The sequence below is a fragment of the Eumetopias jubatus genome, unplaced genomic scaffold, assembly GCF_037043125.1.
Source record: "Eumetopias jubatus isolate StellerSeaLion01/CBP00866 unplaced genomic scaffold, mEumJub1_p1.0 scaffold_6, whole genome shotgun sequence".
NCBI classification, from domain to species: domain Eukaryota; kingdom Metazoa; phylum Chordata; class Mammalia; order Carnivora; family Otariidae; genus Eumetopias; species Eumetopias jubatus.
The window spans coordinates 95,725,955-95,745,533 of NW_028274812.1; the positions used below are offsets into that span (position 1 = coordinate 95,725,955).

The window sequence follows — 19,579 nt, forward strand, 5'->3', positions numbered from 1 at the left end:
TATTTTTTAAAAAGTAAATTTTAATAACTCATAAAAGCTAGAAATAACCTCAAATATAGAACTGAGGTATATGTTAATTTAGCCACAACCTGAGATTTACTACAGAAGTGTATTAAATGTGTACTATGCAAAGAAAGATCTAAAAGAGTACTATGTAAAACTGGTGGCAAAATTTTCAGTGTGCTGCTTGCAAACTGGCTCCCCCCCCCCCCCAGGACTTCTATGCCCCGTGTATCACTGTGCTCTGTTAGATGCGTGGCTATAAAATTGTGAAAATGAAGGCTTTTCTGGTAGCAAAAGGGTTAAGTTCTTTTTGCTTTACCAGTTTCAAATTACAATGAGAAGCCTCTTCTTTCCCAGCAGGGTTGTGCTTACATTACTCTTTAGATCTCCCTTGAAGAGGGCTGGTATATTTGTGCCTGCTGGAGGTGGAATTAACAGTTAGAAGGAGAAAGGGAGTGAATGGACTTACAGGAAGGTTTTCAAGTAAATTCAGGGAAACACATTTACTTGAATAGTACAACCTTGAGTCTTATTTTACACTAAGACGACACAAAAGACGTTAAAGTTATCACCAAGCTGCCGGACAAATATATATTCCAACACCAAGGTGCAGATCAGCATAGATCTGTGATTCAGAAATCAGGATTTGTCTTGGAAAGAGCTCAAGGGTTGAGAAGATCTCAAGAGCCAGTGAAGATAACTTTGGGAACTACAGTTTATCAGAAGATCAACTTTCGTTGATTCAAATACCAAAGGCCTGATTAGCATCAATTTATATAGGAATGCATAGGTCATCTGATCAAATACTATTAGCCTTTTTCTGCTACATCAATGCAGGAGAAACTCTTACCAACTGTGGATAATTGGAAATCCAAGTTTCAGCTTTCTTAGAATAACTACTCTTGACATATTCCCAAATATTTAAAATAGGACAGGAAAAATCAGTGAGGATGTTATGTTCAGAAATGTCACTGTCATGAAGAATAGGTAAATTTGTTTTTTCAGCTACTGGGAAAGCATACCTCCTAGGAACTTAGATTTTTTTTTTTTTTTTTTTTTTTTTTTTTTTTTAAGAGGACAAGAAGGACTAAAAATACCAACTTCTGCTTTTGGACAAAAATGCATCTGACTGTATTTCTACTTAGGAGTATTGTGGGTTTCCTCTGGAGCTGCTGGGTTCTAGTGGGTTATGCAAAAGGAGGTTTGGGAGACAATCATGTTCACTCCAGTTTTATTTATAGAAGACTACAGAACCACGAAAGACGGGAAATACAGAGGGAAATTCTCTCTATCTTGGGTTTGCCTCATAGACCCAGACCATTTTCACCTGGAAAACAAGCTTCCTCTGCACCTCTCTTTATGCTGGACCTATACAATGCTATGGCCAATGAAGAAAATCCCGAAGAGTCGGAATACTCAGTGAGGGCATCCCTGGCAGGAGAGACCAGAGGAGCGAGAAAAGGATACCCAGCCTCTCCCAATGGGTACACTCGTCGCGTACAGTTATCTCGAACGACTCCTCTGACCACCCAGAGCCCACCTCTAGCCAGCCTACAGGATACCAACTTTCTGAATGATGCTGACATGGTCATGAGCTTTGTCAATTTAGGTATGTTGTTCTTTTATTTGTTAAACTATGTTATTACTAAGTGGAAGTTTTTCTAATAGTAAAGTAGCTGCTTGGTAGGTGGTAGTGTTTATATAAAATCATTTTCTATAACTCTCTTCGGTAGCTTCTGTTTCCTTTCTTTCATTGATACAATGTAAAATTTTGCTTTAGGCAATAAAGTCATACACACAGGTACATATATTTAATTTTTTAAATATAAAAAGCTAAAATTAAACACAGTTGGGTAGTTTTGGGTCCTTTTAGATCTTGTTAAAATTTCAGTCTTGCTTTAATGTATGAATAAACAGGCAATAGTCTACAAAAAAAGGAAAATTTATGAGGATAGTTGTGCTATGGGCAAAAAAATAATACAAATAAAAAAGAAACAAGCATTTGCAGATTGAAAACTAAAGTGACTTTCTGAAACATTTTTTTGTTAGCAACTTAACAAACATGTAAGTATACGTTTATACGCTACCTAAAACTCTCATTTGGGTGAGTCAGCTACTGTGAAAATATCAACATGAGATTAACTGAGATAAAATAATGCTGTAAAAGATTACTATCAAAGATTTTCAGGGAGAGATTCTGAAACTGTGAAAAGTATTTTGGAAAAGAAGCTTCAAACTAACATTTCTTAACTTAATGATGAAAAGATATCATACCCATTTGATTATTTCCAGAAGCAAGAGAAATATAAAACATGCTATAATGGTCTTTACTTATGCAAAAGTTTTCCTTTTCCTTTTAGATAAGAAATGAATTGAAAAATTCTTTGATGAGCAGCATTATTAGAGAATATTTTTTTTTAATTATGTTTCACTCAATGCTGGTCCTTTCATGGTAGTTTTAAAATATTGACAATATCAAATGGTAAATTAATGCCCAATATTTCATCTCTCAAAAATATTAAGGAGTTACCAATTTAAAGAGACTTCAAAGGGCTGTAGTTTTAAAAAATGTTTTAGTAGAGGCTAAAGATGAAAATTCACATCTTCAGACATTCAAAAAGTAACAGTATGTAGTTAGCTTTGAAGACAAAATTTTATGAACAAATTTAATCAACTTGAAAGAATTAGAAACATTTTAATGTAAGAACTTTCAAAACTTTTGAAAACTGTAATCTGCTTTGACTTAAAATTGACGTTTTATTATACTTAATTAAAAACTTCCTTGTATAATGTCTCAAAGAAAATAGTCTTTGAGAAGTCAGATAGCAACAAATTCAAGTACATGAATGCTTTTATAAAACATGTTGCTTACTATGCTCTGCTCATTTGCTCTTAGCAATCATAGCATGAAGGATAAGGTGCTTAATAAATCATATTTCATGTTGCTAGAGACAAAGCTCTCATTATTAAGTTTTTTAGTAAGTCATCATTGGTTGCCCTAATCAGGTGTACTGGAGGCGTTTTCTTCTACATATAATTAACAGGTTTCATTTGGAACTTTCAAGCCATTAAAATATGGCTTAGTTTTAAATTAGTTTGATTGCTTTTTCCTAGTATAAGTGGTATGCTCTGTGGCTCATGGCATATTTTACTTTGTTGCAATTTCTAAAGTATTATTCAATAATTTAAAGGAGTTTTAATATTCTAATAGAAGAATTTCAATCTAGCTTGATTTACATATGCATAAAATAAATCACTGAAAAAATTAACTCAGGTCACCTAAAATCTAACAGGGCAGACTGTGTTATGTACTTTAAAAAACAATAACTCAGTCATGAATCTGTTCTAAAATATATATTTTATTGAAATCAAGTATTTTTATCATTCACAAAAGAAATGTATTTGTTTTAGAAAGGAATTAAGTATGACTTTTGAATCTGTGTGCCATTACTTTTTATACACTTACACAAAATAAGAAAGCCAAAAACAATAATAAACAGTTTTATTCAGTGACTTCTAGGGCTGTTTTTATCATTAAAGAATACTTACATTTTTAAATCAATGAAATTTTGGTTGTATTGTTTGGATTATACCAACAAAGCAGTTTACTAACTATACCATGAAACACAATTATTCATTTTATTCTAGAGAAACAATATCAGATATAAGCTCTAGAAGATATTTATTTTTATCATGCTTGAACTGCTGAATAGTGATTTATCCTCAATAATGAATCATATTATTTTTTCTTTATTTAATAATTCCAAACTAAATGTCTCATGTGAAATTACTGACAAATTGATTCTGCTACTGAGTTTTTCCAAGTAGTCTCTGAGGAAAATTGAACCACAATTTTATTTTATCCTTAGACCATGCCTTCTAATATATCCAAAGCTTACAACCAATCACTACTTAGTAAAAGGCTTTAACTTCTGTATTTCTTCCATAATAAAATAGGTCAAAGCAGACTTAGAAAAGGTAAAAGTATAATACCATGATTAACTGCCCTAAGAATTTCAGTGGTTCTTAACGTATCATTCATTAACAAATAGTATTTTTTTTAATGTTCTTATAAGACTCAGGAGGATTTTATTTATTTATTTATTTTAGTGTCTTAAAAGATATGTATATAGTGGGGACTAAGGGCAAATGATCAAATTAGCAACAGGCAAGGGATTTGTATTGAGGAAGTCACCTGGATATTTAAATATGTGAAAAGAATCTGTTGACAGTTTCCATAATAAGCTTAATTACATTAAAAGGATATGGTAGCATCCTTTATATTAATGCAAATATGTGTCATTTTCAAGTCAAATGATGGATTTTCTTTAATTATCTTATCATTCAGAAAGACATTTTTTCTAACATTAGGTTTGCTCATCAAGAATTAAACTCCGAATCATTTAACAAAATACCTATTTTTAAAAATTTCAGATGAGATTAATTTTTTGTTCATAAATGAAAAATAGATGAGTATTTCCTAAAAAAAATAAAATGTGAATAAATTGTCTTAAGGCCCATGTAAACAACTAAACATGAAAACAAGCACCTTATTATGCCCCTTAAGTTGTTTTAGAGATTTGTGCACTTTGAAGAGACAAATATTAATTATTGTGTGAAGAGAAACTTTCCACACTATTGGATTCGTTATTTTTAGGCCAATTTTTGTCAGTCTCCTAGCGTCCAGCTCTTACAGGTTGACTCTTCTGCTTTGTCCCTAAAACTGTTGACCATCCCAGGCATCTTTGCTCAGTCAATACCATGTTGTTTTGTTGAGAACAAAAATATCTTTCCTGTAAATCTTTTCTTTTTTAGCCATCTTTTTCAAAAATGTTAAGGGTTAGTTTATATATCAGATATCTATGCAAATAAAAGGGAAGATTAGGGAACTTGCTTGCAATTTTTAAGTAAATCTTCTGTTTACATTAAGATAAAACATGGTGTATTTCTAAGATCTTTTAGTTAGAAAGCGCTTTTGTTTGATTACTTGGCAATAGTACAATTAAAATGATACAACATTGTAGATGTTTTAGAGCAAAGTACAAAAAACAGTGAACACAGGAAATTTACTTTTATAGTATTCCTTGTCTACATGTATTTCTCTGATAAAGACAAACTTTGGGTTTTTTTTAATGGTTTCTCATCATTCTCATCAAGTTGGCTTGGAGTCAAAAACTTAGATATATTTCAAGAACATGCATTAATTCTAAAGCATGGAAGTACATGAAGGTGATGCTTAGATTTTTTCATATTTTATAACAACATATTTAGTGCGTTAAGATATGAAATAGAAAAAAAATACTTTCAAAACTTTAAATTAAACCCTTCTCTTCTTACTTCCCCAAATCATTAAACTCTCCTGGTACTAGAAGAAAAAAATGCTTATGTTCTCAGTTGACAGGTTTGAAAGACATCATTGATATTTATTGTTGCTTTTGGCTGACTCAAGTGCCCAATGGAGAGGAATTTGTACACAGATCTACCTAAAGATGCCTATCTGTGTAGTCTCTCCAACAGGGTTATTAACACTTGCGTAACATAAACTTACCTATAAACACATGCAAGATTTTTTTTGGGGGGGGGCGGTGATAGGAAAGGAAACAAGATGATCTAAAACCATTATAGTACATATTCATGGATATGCCTGGAATAACAAATGCTGATATTGGGTAAGACAATATTTCCTTAACACCTTTAACTTTTGAAGAGAAAAGAAGTTGCTGAGGGTGGAAATCTTTTTACTCTCTTCTTCAACAACCCTTGGCGTTCATGAATGTGACCCAAGGGATTCTTTTCTTTAAAGCCACATTATTGTCCAATGATGGGCGTGGCTGCAGCGATAGTTATAATCATGTAGCTTAATTAAAAGCTTTTTGCTCATCTTAATGGTCACTCACAAATAGCCAGTTGTAAAAGTTTATTCCGAAGTAACAGCTGGAACTGTGAAGGTAGGGTAACATAGACTCAGAGGGCTTAGGGCTGCCTCACCCACCACCTCCAGCTCCCTCCTTTCGTTCTTCCATTTTTTTCAATATTGCCTCCCTCTCCCACTTCCTCCCCTCACATTACTTGGCCTTTCCTCTTTAGTTTGATGGTCTCTCTACCTCCAGGCTTTCTTGGCACCCCTCTCACTGTCCCCGCCCCTTCCTGGGGTCCGCCTTTGGTCCTTGTTTCTTCATAGCTGGAGGCTGAGATTCGCTGAAAATCAATTAGTTACAGCTTGATCATTTAGGTACAGTCTCCTGTTTCTCTGGAGTTGAGAAGGAAAAGGTTATGATGTGCCAGTTGCAGCCTCCACCCATCAGGAGAAAAGCTCCCCAGGGCATCAGAACTTCTCCGGCTGTTGGCATCCCCTGGAATTATTTCTCCACCATCCCATCCTTCTTTGCCTCCTCACCTCTCCCTGAGGATCCCATTGACAGAACTTAATTGTTTTTGCCTTCCCTATTTTATGACATAATTAAAATTTAAAAGGGGAAATTTAAGGGAAAGTAAGAAAAGAAAGAGAAAGAAAGAACTTCAACACTGACCGAAAATAACACTAAGAAAAAATGCCATTCTCTGTTAGTTTATAAAACACTTTAGCTTACCTTATTTTTATTTCACACTCATGTCACGTCTGTGAAGAGATTATTTCCTTTTTTTTAAGTTGAGAAGAGAGGGTGAGGGAGGGTAAAAAGAACAAGAACAGAGAACAGTGAGGGTGAGACAGAGAAAGAAATAAAATATATATATTTTTAAAAAGGCCCTTGGAAGAGAGAAAATGAATGAAATGAGTCATCTGAGGCTGGTCTTTGGGTGTGCAGGTGTAGGATGTGTTGGGAAATCCTCAGTCTACCTCATACTGACACAGCAGCTAATTCCACATCCCAACCACATCAGCTCCAGGGGAAAACCCTTCCATCCTTCCACACTAAAATACCAAAGTGGGGAAAAGGGAAGGGGCTGTGTGTGTGTGTGTGTGTGTGTGTGTGTGTGTGTGTGTGTGTACAAGGAGCGTACAGACGGGCTACTCACATTTACAGTCATAAATAATGTAGTGGCTCAGCTTGAAAAAACCACAGGGTAAAAGAAGAGGCTTCCCTGACGCCCAGAGAGGGGCTGAGATCAGAGAAGCCACTGAAAGGGTTGGAGCCAAACAATGAATCCCTTGTTCTAAGTCGTATTTATGAGTGCTTCTTTGCACCTTAAGTTCATATTTTATTGGCTGGGCTGTGGGGTTTCCCCATTGGCTCATCTCTTAAAATAATACCCTTGGCTGAGATATCCTTTAAAATGTACCAGTCAGCCCTGACAAATGGCTCCTTTATTTGGGGAAAAGGAGATCTGTTGTGATTTTTGATGTCAGACTGGGATGTGTAAGATCCAGTTGTGGATCTTAAAGTTGTAAAAGGAAGGTAAAAATAATAATTGGAGTATTTACCTGCCTTTCTCGGAGATGTCTTACCCACGAGAATCCATGTAATCGGTAGTCACCCCTGACTTGTAGGAGTCTTGTCTAAATGATTGTGGTAAAATTATACCTAAGAAATTGGAAACAAAATCTATTAAAGTGTGTAATGTTTAATATGAAGGGAAAAAACCCATCTCTGATTAGTCAGAAGGATCTCTACTGGTTTGGGGAGAAAGGAAAATGACAACAACCCTCCATAACCAAGGGGAGGAAGGTAGTGAGTTGTGTAAACATTACATAAAAGTTAAAAACCAAGACCTTGTATGATTTTAAATAATTTGGTTGGTATAGAGACTGAACTAGGGTATGTGCTATTTTATGATTTCTAAGATGGTGAAGATCCCTGTCTTCATGACGATGTGGCCTTTCATTTTTCTTTTTACAAGCAGCAAAACATTGGTCCTTGCAGTAGAAGAAACAACTGTATTTTAGAAATAAGTGAATCTAATTAAATTACCTCTTAGATACTGTGTTTACTTAACTTCTTTCTGGAAGTAAATAACTTTCATTGTTCTTGCTGTTTCCCAGCTTCCCCGGAGTTGTTAGGAATAAAGAAAATAGTTTGAGAAAGACAAGATAAACAGATGCAAGTCTCATTTAGATTTTATTCAGAACTAAGAGACAGGTCAAAATCAACATTTGATTTATTAACATTTACAAACCCCTTCAGCTATTCTTATACTGTATGATATGAGAAATTCAATTTTATTTGCTCTGCACAGGTTTTCTGTCCCTAGTGTAACTTTGTGATTAGCCTTCCTTTGTAGGAGACACTGTTATTGCCAGTCTTAGGTCCATGGTATATTACTGCTCACGTGGCTTTAAGGTTTAATTATAGATTCAACCTGATTGTGTTCCTTTCTGTTTCCATGGCAGAAGCAGAGTAGTATAGAAGAAGCCAGAATGCCTGGATTGGAATCCCATATCCTACGCTTTCTAGCAATGTGACCTTGGGCAAGTTACTTAAATTCTCCCTGTGCCCCTGGTCCCTTATTTAAAAAATGCCAGTAATAAGCATGTCTTCCTCATTGGGTGTGGAGAGGATGAAATGAGTGTATGCATATAAATTTAAGAATAGCAGTTGGGACATAGTAAGCCCTCAGCAAATAGCTGTTATTGTTACTAGCATTGCTCGTATCCAAAAGGCTGCCCTGCATCAGCAAGGTTGGCTAAATTGTTTGTGGAGCCCAGTGCAAAATGAAAATGTGGGGCCTCTTGTTCAAAAATTATCAAGAATTCCAACCTAGAGGAAGCAGAGTGTAAGCTCAAGCGTGTGGTCCTTCTGAGTGCGGGGCCCGTGCCACTGCCCAGGTCACACACCAGAGAAGCCAGCCCTATGTATTTGATTACATGTTGTGACAGCAGGAACCATGCCCTATTCATCCCCTTTTTATCCCCAGGGGTATATCAGCGTCTCAGAAGGAAAGAGACATAGCATGTGCAAACTGAATCATCTGAGGAGAGTTTACCTAATGTTGTAAGGGTTATGATGTTGTGGGCAGAGCTTTCTGGCAAAACGGGATAATGCAGCACCTGGAAGAGCAGAGGAGGCTTCCTTCAGTACTTCTGGGCAGGGAGCAGAAACAGTCACCAGAAAACTCAGAGGAGAGCTGTGTGGGGAAGGTATTCTGATAGGAACTGTGGCTTTTGTGAGAGAGATGCCAGGCAGCCAACCCCTACATACTCAGCAGGGAGGGCAACCAAGGACTAAATACTCAGCCCCTACTTTTCTGCCACATTCCCTTTGGCACCGAAAGCCACAGGGCGATGGAGCCTACTGGTGGGGCTCATGAGAGTCCGCTTCCTGGTGCTGAGAGCAGAGGAGAGAAAGGTGGAGAGTGGATCTTGAGGCACAAACTGAAGATATTTGGCACAAATGGGTAAATGAATATTAGGTGTTTAGTCAATGGAAGTTCTAGAATCACTTCAGTTTCAGTGCAAGTTAATTATATGTCTGTGTATGTATATATATGTGCACACATATGTTAACCTTCTTTGTCCTGCTAATTTATTATAAAATTCAAGAGATAATCACGATTTAGTGCAGGAGTTAATAACTTCACAAGTTAGTGAAGTGACAAAATAGGCCTGACATGCTGAAAAAATTCTTAAATTGTATATGGATCAGTAATTTCATGTGCCATATTAAAACTATTTTAGAGCAAACAAATTAACAACAAAAAACAAAAATCCGGGGAGAAGTAGCACTTGCAGATCCCAGGACAAACAGTGGACTACAATTGCCAACCCAAAAACTCAGTGTAGAAAGCACTAGCACATGCAAATATGCAGAGCAATTACCAAGAGCAGTCTATTTTTTCAATCTTTAGGTCTGCTTGTTCTCAATCCTATGTCTTTCTTCCTGAAAAGACCCGTGGCTATGTGTTGAAGCGTTTTGAATTCTGAGTGGAATCAGACGTCTCCTCCACAGTTAACGTTGCAGGCAGAAATAATGTTAGGATGAGGCAAATTGGGATTATTGTTGTTCTTTGCTATCCTTCCTCTCCTCGGGCAGTGTTCTTGTGACTCATGGAAGCAGAATTTACTGGAGGAGCAGGTATGGCTGCAGTTTACTTCTCATGAATAACCAAGTGCTAAGCCTTGAGGTCCAGAGCCTTCCCCCCACTGCCCTTGAATCACACATAAGCACACAGGAGAAGGGCCCCTTTCCAGTAGGGTCTATGTTCCCCTTCAAAGTGCTAAGGGTGGTAATTTTAACCCGATTTTACATCTGTAATTATCACAAGCAGCGGAAGAGAAGGTTCAATTTGGAAACTGTGTAGGTTCCTCTACAAATAACCTTGATGCAGGCACTGAAGACTCATTTAGTGGGGAAGAAGGAAGGTCATCAGTTAAATCGGCTTTATGGTTCATGTCTTGTAGAAGTTGTCTGTGCTCAGAGGGAAGAGGGATTATTTAGTTCTTTGACTATCTCAGTAGGGTGTAAGCGTAGGGGTTTTCGGATACCAGCTTTGCATACAGCTGCATATCCTTGAGCAAACTGTGTCCCTTTACTGGAACTGTTGCCTTCCTCTGTCAAGTGGAGATCCTAATACAGAATTGTCCTCAGTGAGGTTAGGTTAAAGACCATAAACCTTCATGAGACAAGTGCTCATTTCACAGCCACCACTCCTACGACAACTGCTTCTACTAGAGTAGAATCTATGGAGGTCTAGTGTCGGAGGAGATCGACACCCAGTCCGCCAGATTTTGACAAGTAAATCCTTGCTGAAATTGCAGAACATTATGCACATGACTTTTCCTCTACCCAAAAGAAAATGAACCCTTGAATTTCCCTGACTCTGTCTTGGAGTTGGGCTGTTGGTGGTTTATATTCCCTCATCAGGGTGTCCTGGGAAAAAAAGCCAGTCCTCGACAGAGCCTATAGGTAACTGTGGGGCTTCCCTTTGAGCGCCCAGGGGCAGTAGTTTCTGTGATGTGCCGCTGAAAGGTGCTTTTCATGTTACCTTAGTTTCAGATATTACCTGTTCTATTTCCTTGTTTGTTATGGGGAAGGGCATACTGATTGCAGGCTAAAGTAATAAGGTACAATTAGAAAATAATTGGTTGCGAAGGCATAGGCACTTTCTAAAAGACCCTTGGAAAGAAGGAAAAAAGTCTCGAGGAGTTTTAATGCTTATTTTCATAAGTCAACTTGTTTTTTTAATTGTAATTTTTTAAAAAGTTGATTTATGATGAAAATCTTGGTGAATAAGCTCCTGAACTCTAAATAGAAAAGCCACTCTGTTCAAATGATCACGGAATCCAGGAAATTTTTGTATTGTGTGTAACTCAAATCGTGTTTGAATGTATGTTTTTCTAATTTGTGGCAGTTCTTATTACTATTTGTATTATCATTGTAATTTTGTTTCTATTTAATACCATTTAGCCTTAAGTATTTTGACTTTCCTAGACTGGGCTGTTTTTTGTTTTGTTTTGTTTTTGCAGATGACAGTCACATCTTTTTATTACTTTTCTTGAGTTGCTTTCTGTTATAATATTTTGAAGCAGGATGGGAACTTACGGGTTTGATCTGAAAAGTTGAACAAGAGGCATACATGTTTACAGTATCCATACTGTAAAGCCATCACGTTGACTTTTGGTATTTTATAATACACTGAGTGGGTAAATATGAATTTACTGGTTTTTTTCATGATTTGATAGCATGCTGAAAGATTATCTTGGCTAAATATTTCATTGTGATGAGTAAAGTTCTTAAAATAAAATGTGGATTCTAACTATATATATATATATATGTATATATATATATATACACACTTATTCAAATCAACATGTAAGATTTTTCTCTTCTGCACTGCTGTGTCAAAGCAGTTATCATTCTACTGTTATCAATTACTTTGAGGAAGAACTTATCCGAATTAAGCAAATCATTATCATTCTGTTGTGTGTGCCTGTGATACATTTAAAGTATAGGACATTGTCACATATATATCATTTAAATTATGGTATAGTTGTAGCAGTGGTAATTAAAGCAACAAAAGCAACAATAAACATAATTCCTATGCCAGAAACTGGACTGAGCAATTTGCATACATTATGTCAATTAATTTGCATCTCAATCGTATGCATAAATATTTTTCTTCTATTTTGTTGATGTGAAAATTGAGACGTGATAAGAGATTCAATAACTTACAAAGGTCACCCAACTGGTAAATGGCAGAATCTGTACTGGAACCGTGATCTGTCTGGCTACTACTCTTTAGCTTGGTTGGTAACCTACTTTCGAAAAATGTGTAATATTTAATCGCAGTGATGATAATGGTTTATACTTCTGGAAAGCATCTTTATGTACCTTACATGGTTTTATCTCCATCGTTTCAGTGTCTAGCACTTGCGGAAGTAGATATGATTCCACAGTCTACAGCTCTGAAAACTAGAGCTCTGAAAGGTCATTCATTCAGTCATTTGACAAATAGAAGCTGATTACCTACTAGGGACCAGGCACTGTGCGAAAGACTGTGCCTGTTTTACTGCCAACATCACAAGGCAAGAGAAGCAAGGTCTAGGCCCAGAATCTCTGGTTCTTGTGCCAGGATTTTTTTGCTCAATGTCACATACTTTGAAAAAATCCACACAAAAATTCCAGCACCATGTACAATTAAAAGCCCTCACCAGCATTATTTGCAAGAATGTGTTTTGTTATTTAAGTAACCAGGTACAATGAAACTTCTAGGTATAGGGAAAATATTTTTCAAATCTCAATCCCTTTAAATGAATCTAAAATAAATAAATAAGAGCCCATTACCAGCCAACAGAACCTTAGGAAGACTGTTAGTCCAAAGGGCAAAGAACAAAGGTAGAACCAAGCTTCAGCAAAGCTTAGGGGCTCTTTCAGAAACCTGTGTTTGTAGCTGTGGGGTTTTTTTATATGTATGGAAGTTCCAGTGATTTTAAAGGTAGTATCTAAAAGCACTGTTTGCTTGCTGCACATTCCAGAGCATACATTTGGCTTAAACACTCATTGTTTATTTTTGTTGTACTAAGAAAAAAAGGGCAAAATGTCATACACTTTTTCAAAATGAAGTTGTTTGATCTGGCCTTCATCTCAACCCCTGTCCTTACCTCTCTTCTTCATTTCTATGCTAACAAGGTTGTGTTCAGTGTTTACTTTGTTACTGTACACACCGAACATGATGTGGATTCGAGTGATACTCCGAGTCAGTGGAGACACATTTTATAAAGTCGAAACTGGTAGAGAGTTCCAAGAATTGGTATAAAGACCTCTTTGATTAGGTTGCTTTGAATTTGCTCAGGATATTAGGCATTAGGCAATTATTGCTTCACGTTTGAAGTGATTATGGGGGAAAATGGCCTAATATTTTACTAGTAGGTTGCTCTTCACCATCAGGCTGCTGTGCCTGTGGAGTAAATATTTTCACAAAATACAAATCCAAGTCTGCTGACCCGCCATCACTGTTATTATCAATTCATATCCACAAAAGTCCAGATTCTCCAAGTGAAATGCTAAGAAGAGGAAAAGAACTCAAGACAGGTCATGATTTCTGCTCTCCTTGGAATTCGCTGCCTCCATAGGTAGCATGTATCCAGTGCTTATTAAGCACAGGACAGGGCGCTCTCAGCATTTCAAGTGTTCACTCATTCAACTGAGTCTCAAAATGACCCCATTCAGAGATGAGGAAAGTGAGACCTAGTGATGTTAAGTCATTTGTCTCAAGTCCTACACCTTGGAAGAGGAGGAACTGGGTTCAGAGTCCAAGCTCTTCACTGCTGTGCCGGGTTGCCTTTGTGAATGCAATTGGGAAGGCTGTGATTGGGACATTGTTTAACCTCTTTGTAAAGTTCTATGTATTTCCCCATCACTTCTTGTATTGAAATATTTTCACTTCATTAGTCATGCTTCATATTTTAGGGAAAAATTGCTAAATAGTGAGCTTACCAAGAGTCTTATCCCTGGAGTTGGGCTCTTACAGGCCTTCATCTGAAGTAGGATGCCGTGGCCTTTTGAAGAAGGCAAATATTCACACTTCTCACAGGCAGAGGGGCAGGAAGCTCTTTGCAGACCTCAACAGTACTGACCCTGGGGCCCTGCAACCAGCTAAGGGAAGGAAAAGTAATCTGTGTTGATTCCCAACTTCAAAAGTTAGACTTGACGTGAAGAGGAGTAACATTTAGCACAATGGAAGAGTGGCAGAACATCAAAGTTACAAATAGTAAAAGACCTCAAAAGCTGAGGTTGGAGATCGGAGCAAACCAATAGTGGTGGATTTGGATGCTGGGCAGCTACTAACCTGCTGGCAAGTATTGAGGCCCCTCAAGCACGCTGTCCTGTAGCCTTGGATGAATATCCTTGGCCTACCTTTTCTGGATTGGCCGGAGAATCTCATGAGAAACCTGCTAAAGTGGAAGTTTGGGCCACAGGACCCCCCAACAGCCTACAGATTAGGAAATTCCTCTTGCTGTAGGTAGAACTCTGGCCTCTGCTTCATCCAACTAGTTATAGCTGACATCTCCTCTGTGTTCTACACAACATTGGACGCTCCACATCTAATACATATCTCTTGATATGTAGCAGCTATAACCCTCTCTCTGGCGTGTGTAAAGTGAGCTCCCTTCACGTAGCTCATTCATTTCCCCCGTATCATGTGAAAGCTAAATGTATTCTTTCAGCTCCTTGGGTGTATTATGAATTAGAGGCTAAGGCCTTGGGATAATTAATTTTTTTTTTCCAAAAGGAAATATTTTTGGGTTGACAACATTTCTCAAAGCAAAATGATAAAGTTCTTGAAGACAATTCATTTTCAGCTCTCCTCAGCAATCATTCCAAGCAAGGAAAGCCAAGAGGAACTGTAAAAAGCAGGTATCATAGCTAACATATCAACCTGTACCTAAACCCCTGAGCATTAATCTCTGCTTTGCAAAGTAAGCCAAGAGTTAGCTGCAGAGTCAAGATGAGCATTTAGGATGTCACCTGCTACTTTGTAACAATTCTGTTTCTTTATCTCTTTCTCTATTTGCCTTTACCTAACCACAACTACACAATCTACCGATTGTAATATAAGAAATATCAATAGTATCAGTATTTGATTTTTTAATTATTTAGACTGAAATGTACTTAGGAAGATTATATGATAAAATTATTGCTTATGAGTAGGTCAAAATCATATTTAATTTTAATTCAACTTTCATTGACACATAATAATTAAAGCACATGCTGACTAATAATTACTTAAATCTCTTGGGCACTTCAATCACAATCAGTATTTCCTAAAGTGTACTTTTTTTTTTTAAGATTTATTTATTTGAGAGAGAGAGAGAATGTGCATAAGTGAGTGGGGGGAGGGGCAGAGGGAGAGAATCCTCAAGCAGACTCGCTGCTCTGCCCAGAGCCCCATGCAGGGCTGGATCTCACCACCCATGAAATCATGACCTGAGCCAAAATTAAAAGTCTGCTGCTTAACTGACTGACCCACGCAGGTGGCCCTCCTAAAGTGTATTTCATTGAGAGCATTGCCACATCTTCTTAAGAGTTGTTATCTGAAATTTTAAAGTCAAGTAGGTTTGGATTGTGCTGAGAAACAATAATTAAACTGATTTTGATATTTCCAAGAGGAAACTTCTCAGTATCTTTATTATGCTGATGAGCATTGTGAATCTCTGCAAAGATTATGAGCCATATGCTCATATGGTTTCACATGCACATTGCAACTGGGACTCACCTAACTGAGCACCATGGGTGCCTAGAATTATGGGGAACTCACTCTGAGAAATACTCTTCCATGTGGAAATACTAGTTTATTAAAGCCATTTTGGAGATACAGCAAGCAGAGCATTAAGGTCATATAATTTATTGACACTGTGGTTATTTTATATCCAAATTGAAAAAAAGCAAGAAAAACATTTTAATTCCACTGTCTAGAACCAACCATTGTTCATACTTTTATATATATTTCCTTCTATACTTTAAAAATATACCTTTTTTATCAAGTTGAACAATGTTGATATGTGTTGTACTCTTTATTCTTAATTTTTTTTTTTTTTTTACCATTTAAGTATCACCAATACACAATGTTATATTAGTTTCAGGTTCAGGATATGGTGATTGACAATTCTATTACATTATGCAATGCTCACTACAATAAGTGCAGTTACTTTCTGTCAACATACATAGTTATTACAATATTATTGACTGTGTTCTCTGTGCTATATTTTTCATCTCCCTTGACTTAGCTATTTTATAACTGATAGCTTGTACCTCTTAATCCCCTCACCTATTTCACCTCTTCCCCCCACACCTCTCTCCTTTGGCAACCACCAATTTGTTTTCTATATTTCTGAATCTGTTTGTTTTTTAGATTCCACATATAAGTGAAATCATATGGTATTTGTCTTTCTCTGTCTTATTTCACTTAGCATAATACCCTCTAGGCCTTGCCATGTTGTCATAAGTAGCAAGATCTCATTCTTTTGTGTGACTGAGTAATATAGCACATCTTCTTTATCCATTCATCTGTTGATGGACAGTTAGGTTGCTTGCATATCTTGGCTATCGTAAATAATGCTGCAATGAACATAGGAGTGCATATATCTTTTTGAATTAGTGTTTGTATTTTCTTTGAATAAGTACCCAGTGTGGAACTACTGGATCATTTGGTGTTTTCATTTTTAATTTTTTGGGGAAACTCCATACTGTTTTCCATAGTAGTTACACCAATTTACATTCCTACCAACAGAGCACCAGGGTTCCCTTTTCTCAACATCCTCACCAGTAGGTTTCATTCCTTGTCTTGTTGATACTAGCCATTTTGACAGGTGTGAGGTGATACCTAATTGTGGTTTTGATTTGCATTTCCCTGATGCTGAGTGATGTTGATCAACTTTTCATATGTCTGTTGGCCATCTGTAGGTCTTCTTTGGAAAAATGTCTGTGCAGGTCGTCTGCCCATTTTTATTTGGATTATTTTTGGGTTTTTTTGGTGTTGAGTTGTATAAATTCTTTACATATTTTATTTTTTTATTATGTTCAGTTACATATTTTAGATGTTAACCTCTTATTGGATAAATCATTTGCAAATCTCTTCTCCCATTTTGTAGGTTGCCTTTTTGTTTTCTGGATGGTTTCCATAGCTGTGTAAAACATTTTTATTTTAGTGAAGTCCCAATAGTTTATTTTTGGTTTTGTTTCCCTTGCCTGAGGAAACATATTCATAAATACGTTGCTAAGGCTGATGTCCAGGAGACTACTGCGTATGTTTTCTTTTAGGAATTTTATGGTTTCAGGTCTCACATTTTAGATCTTTAATTCATTTTGAGTTTATTTTTGTGTGTAGTGTAAGAAAACAGTCCAGTTTCATTCTTTTGCATGTAGCTGTCCAGTTTTCCCAGAGCCATTTATTGAAGAGAATGTCTTTTTCACATATACACAGGTATATTCTTGCCTCTTTTGTCATAGATTAATTGACCAAATAAGCATGGATTTCTTTCTGGGCCCTTAGTTTTTCTTGATTTTTTAGTATATGATTTTTCTCATTCATTTGCTCTTTATGAGCACATTTTTGATGACAAATATTATTTCACCTCAATAATTCACCATTTATATAAACATTCTTTTATTACAGGGCATGCAATTTTTCCAGTTTTTACTATCATATATTCTGTTGCAATGTTTATCTGTATATATAAGTTTTGTAAACATTGCTGACACTTTCTGATCATTTCCTTAAAATATGTTCTTATAAAATGAATCATTCAAATGAAAAGTACTATGATTTTTTTAAATCTCCTGAAATATACTAAGTTGTGTTTTAGCAAATTTGTTTTTTTAATACGTGCACCAGCAAGTAAATGCTAATGCTATTTTATCAAACTGAAACCTAAATTAAATATATATTTACACTCTTAATAATCTAAAACATGTTTTTTTAAAATTTGTATTTCTTCTGATTGATTTTTTTATATGTCTGTTAGCCACTTATATTTTCTCTTTGTGAAGTTTTATGCTATTTTTGTTCATTTTTTTAATTTGTCTTATTTCATGGTTGCTTATGCTTAGAAATCCCTCCTGTGACAGGATATTTAATAATTATTCACCTTTTCCCCATTTTTATGCTTGATTTCTTACTTTCCCCCTAACTGGTCATTTGCATATAACAGTCACATAAAAACATTTTCAAATACTTAAGAGTTTATAAAATATATCTCCCACATTCCGCTTTAGAAAGAATTGCTCGAAGGCATGCCATGGCAGATTACTGAAATAGAAATTAAGAAGAATGGGGAATTCATGGTCTTCGAGGAGACACAGTTTAAGAATTAAAATCAGCTGAGCAAATGGATTTGATCTAAATAAACTTATGCCCAAACACTCTGTAATTTAATTATAAAACATGCAGACATATATGACCTAAGAACAATTGGAATGGTGAAGTATCCTAAGTATCTCATAGATTATACTACATTAAAGGCCCATTTTGGGATTGGAGGGAAGGAGTACTAAGTACGTGCACATATTATGTTTTAATGCAACAGCAATTGCCAACATTTGGCCACAAATTACATCCCCTGGTTTAGTATCCAAGCTTGATTTTTTTTATTATGTTATGTTAATCACCATACATTACATTATTAGTTTTTGATTAAAGAGGGCACGTTCTGCATGGAGCACTGGGTGTCATACGCAAATAATGAATCATGGAACACTACACCAAGTTTGATTTTTGAGTCTAAGCCTTCGTTGCTTAGAAGAAGCCCAAGATATTTCAGTATCACTTTTTGTCATCTGTGGTTATTTAAATGATCTCAATATTGTGGAATATTCACAACCCAGTTTCATCACCTTAACCTCTTCCGCACCTTCCAGGTTGAGAGTGACATCTGAGGTTATGGAAAAGTCCCAGGGCACATCTGCGTATTTGTTAGAGCTAAATCTGGTCTCTAAATCATGTTTCTTCATTATACATGTTCATCATTTTATCAACCTCTCTTAGCTTTGAAAAGTTTTCAGTCATACATGATAACTTTCTGAGTTTCGATACTGTAACATGGTGTAACTTTTAAAAGACACTTCAGAAACAGAGATCCAAATTTAGATATGATAGTGTGCTAACTGCAATAGTAATTCGACTGAAGTGACAGTCGAATAATTAGATAAATTCTGAATCAAAGAATAAAGTGTCTGAGGGCTGTGCAAGTAGAAGAAAGCAGGGGTCCGAATTTTATGATAGTAAGTCTAGAATTCCAGGGAAAATGAATGACATGGAACAGAACCAGTCATTATGATCACAAACTCTGTAAAACTCAACCAAACTTCAGTACTGTTCTTTATATGGAAAGTGAGAAATCAGAATGCATAAAACATCCAATTCTGGAAGTATGGGTAAAAGTTGGTAGAAACAGAATTGTAATATGAGCTCTTACCACACATTTAAAACTGCATAGTAGAACACACACACAAATGTAATGATATACCTGAATAATGTAATTAATAAAATTGAATTAATTGACACATCTTAAGGATTGCACTTTGAAATATATTGACATGTGTCAGATGGTGTAAAGATACACTTTTTTGAGATTCCATGGAATGTTTAGATAAATCACTAATCACATGATATATAAATTTTAAAATATAAAAGTTATGGATGT

The 19,579-nt window shown here is 36.0% G+C and overlaps 1 protein-coding gene across 3 annotated transcripts in view; it reads left to right on the top strand.

Annotated features, from left to right (window-relative positions):
- Nucleotides 1–1,122: 1,122 nt before the first annotated feature.
- The window catches only part of BMP5 (bone morphogenetic protein 5), a 110,256-nt gene continuing 91,799 nt past the window's right edge, over nt 1,123–19,579 (top strand). For all 3 annotated transcript variants that reach the window (XM_088024343.1, XM_028097794.2, XM_028097795.2), the window contains exon 1: nt 1,123–1,612. In XM_088024343.1, coding sequence (XP_087880469.1) covers nt 1,123–1,612 — 490 coding nt within the window. The remainder of the gene's footprint in view (nt 1,613–19,579) is intronic.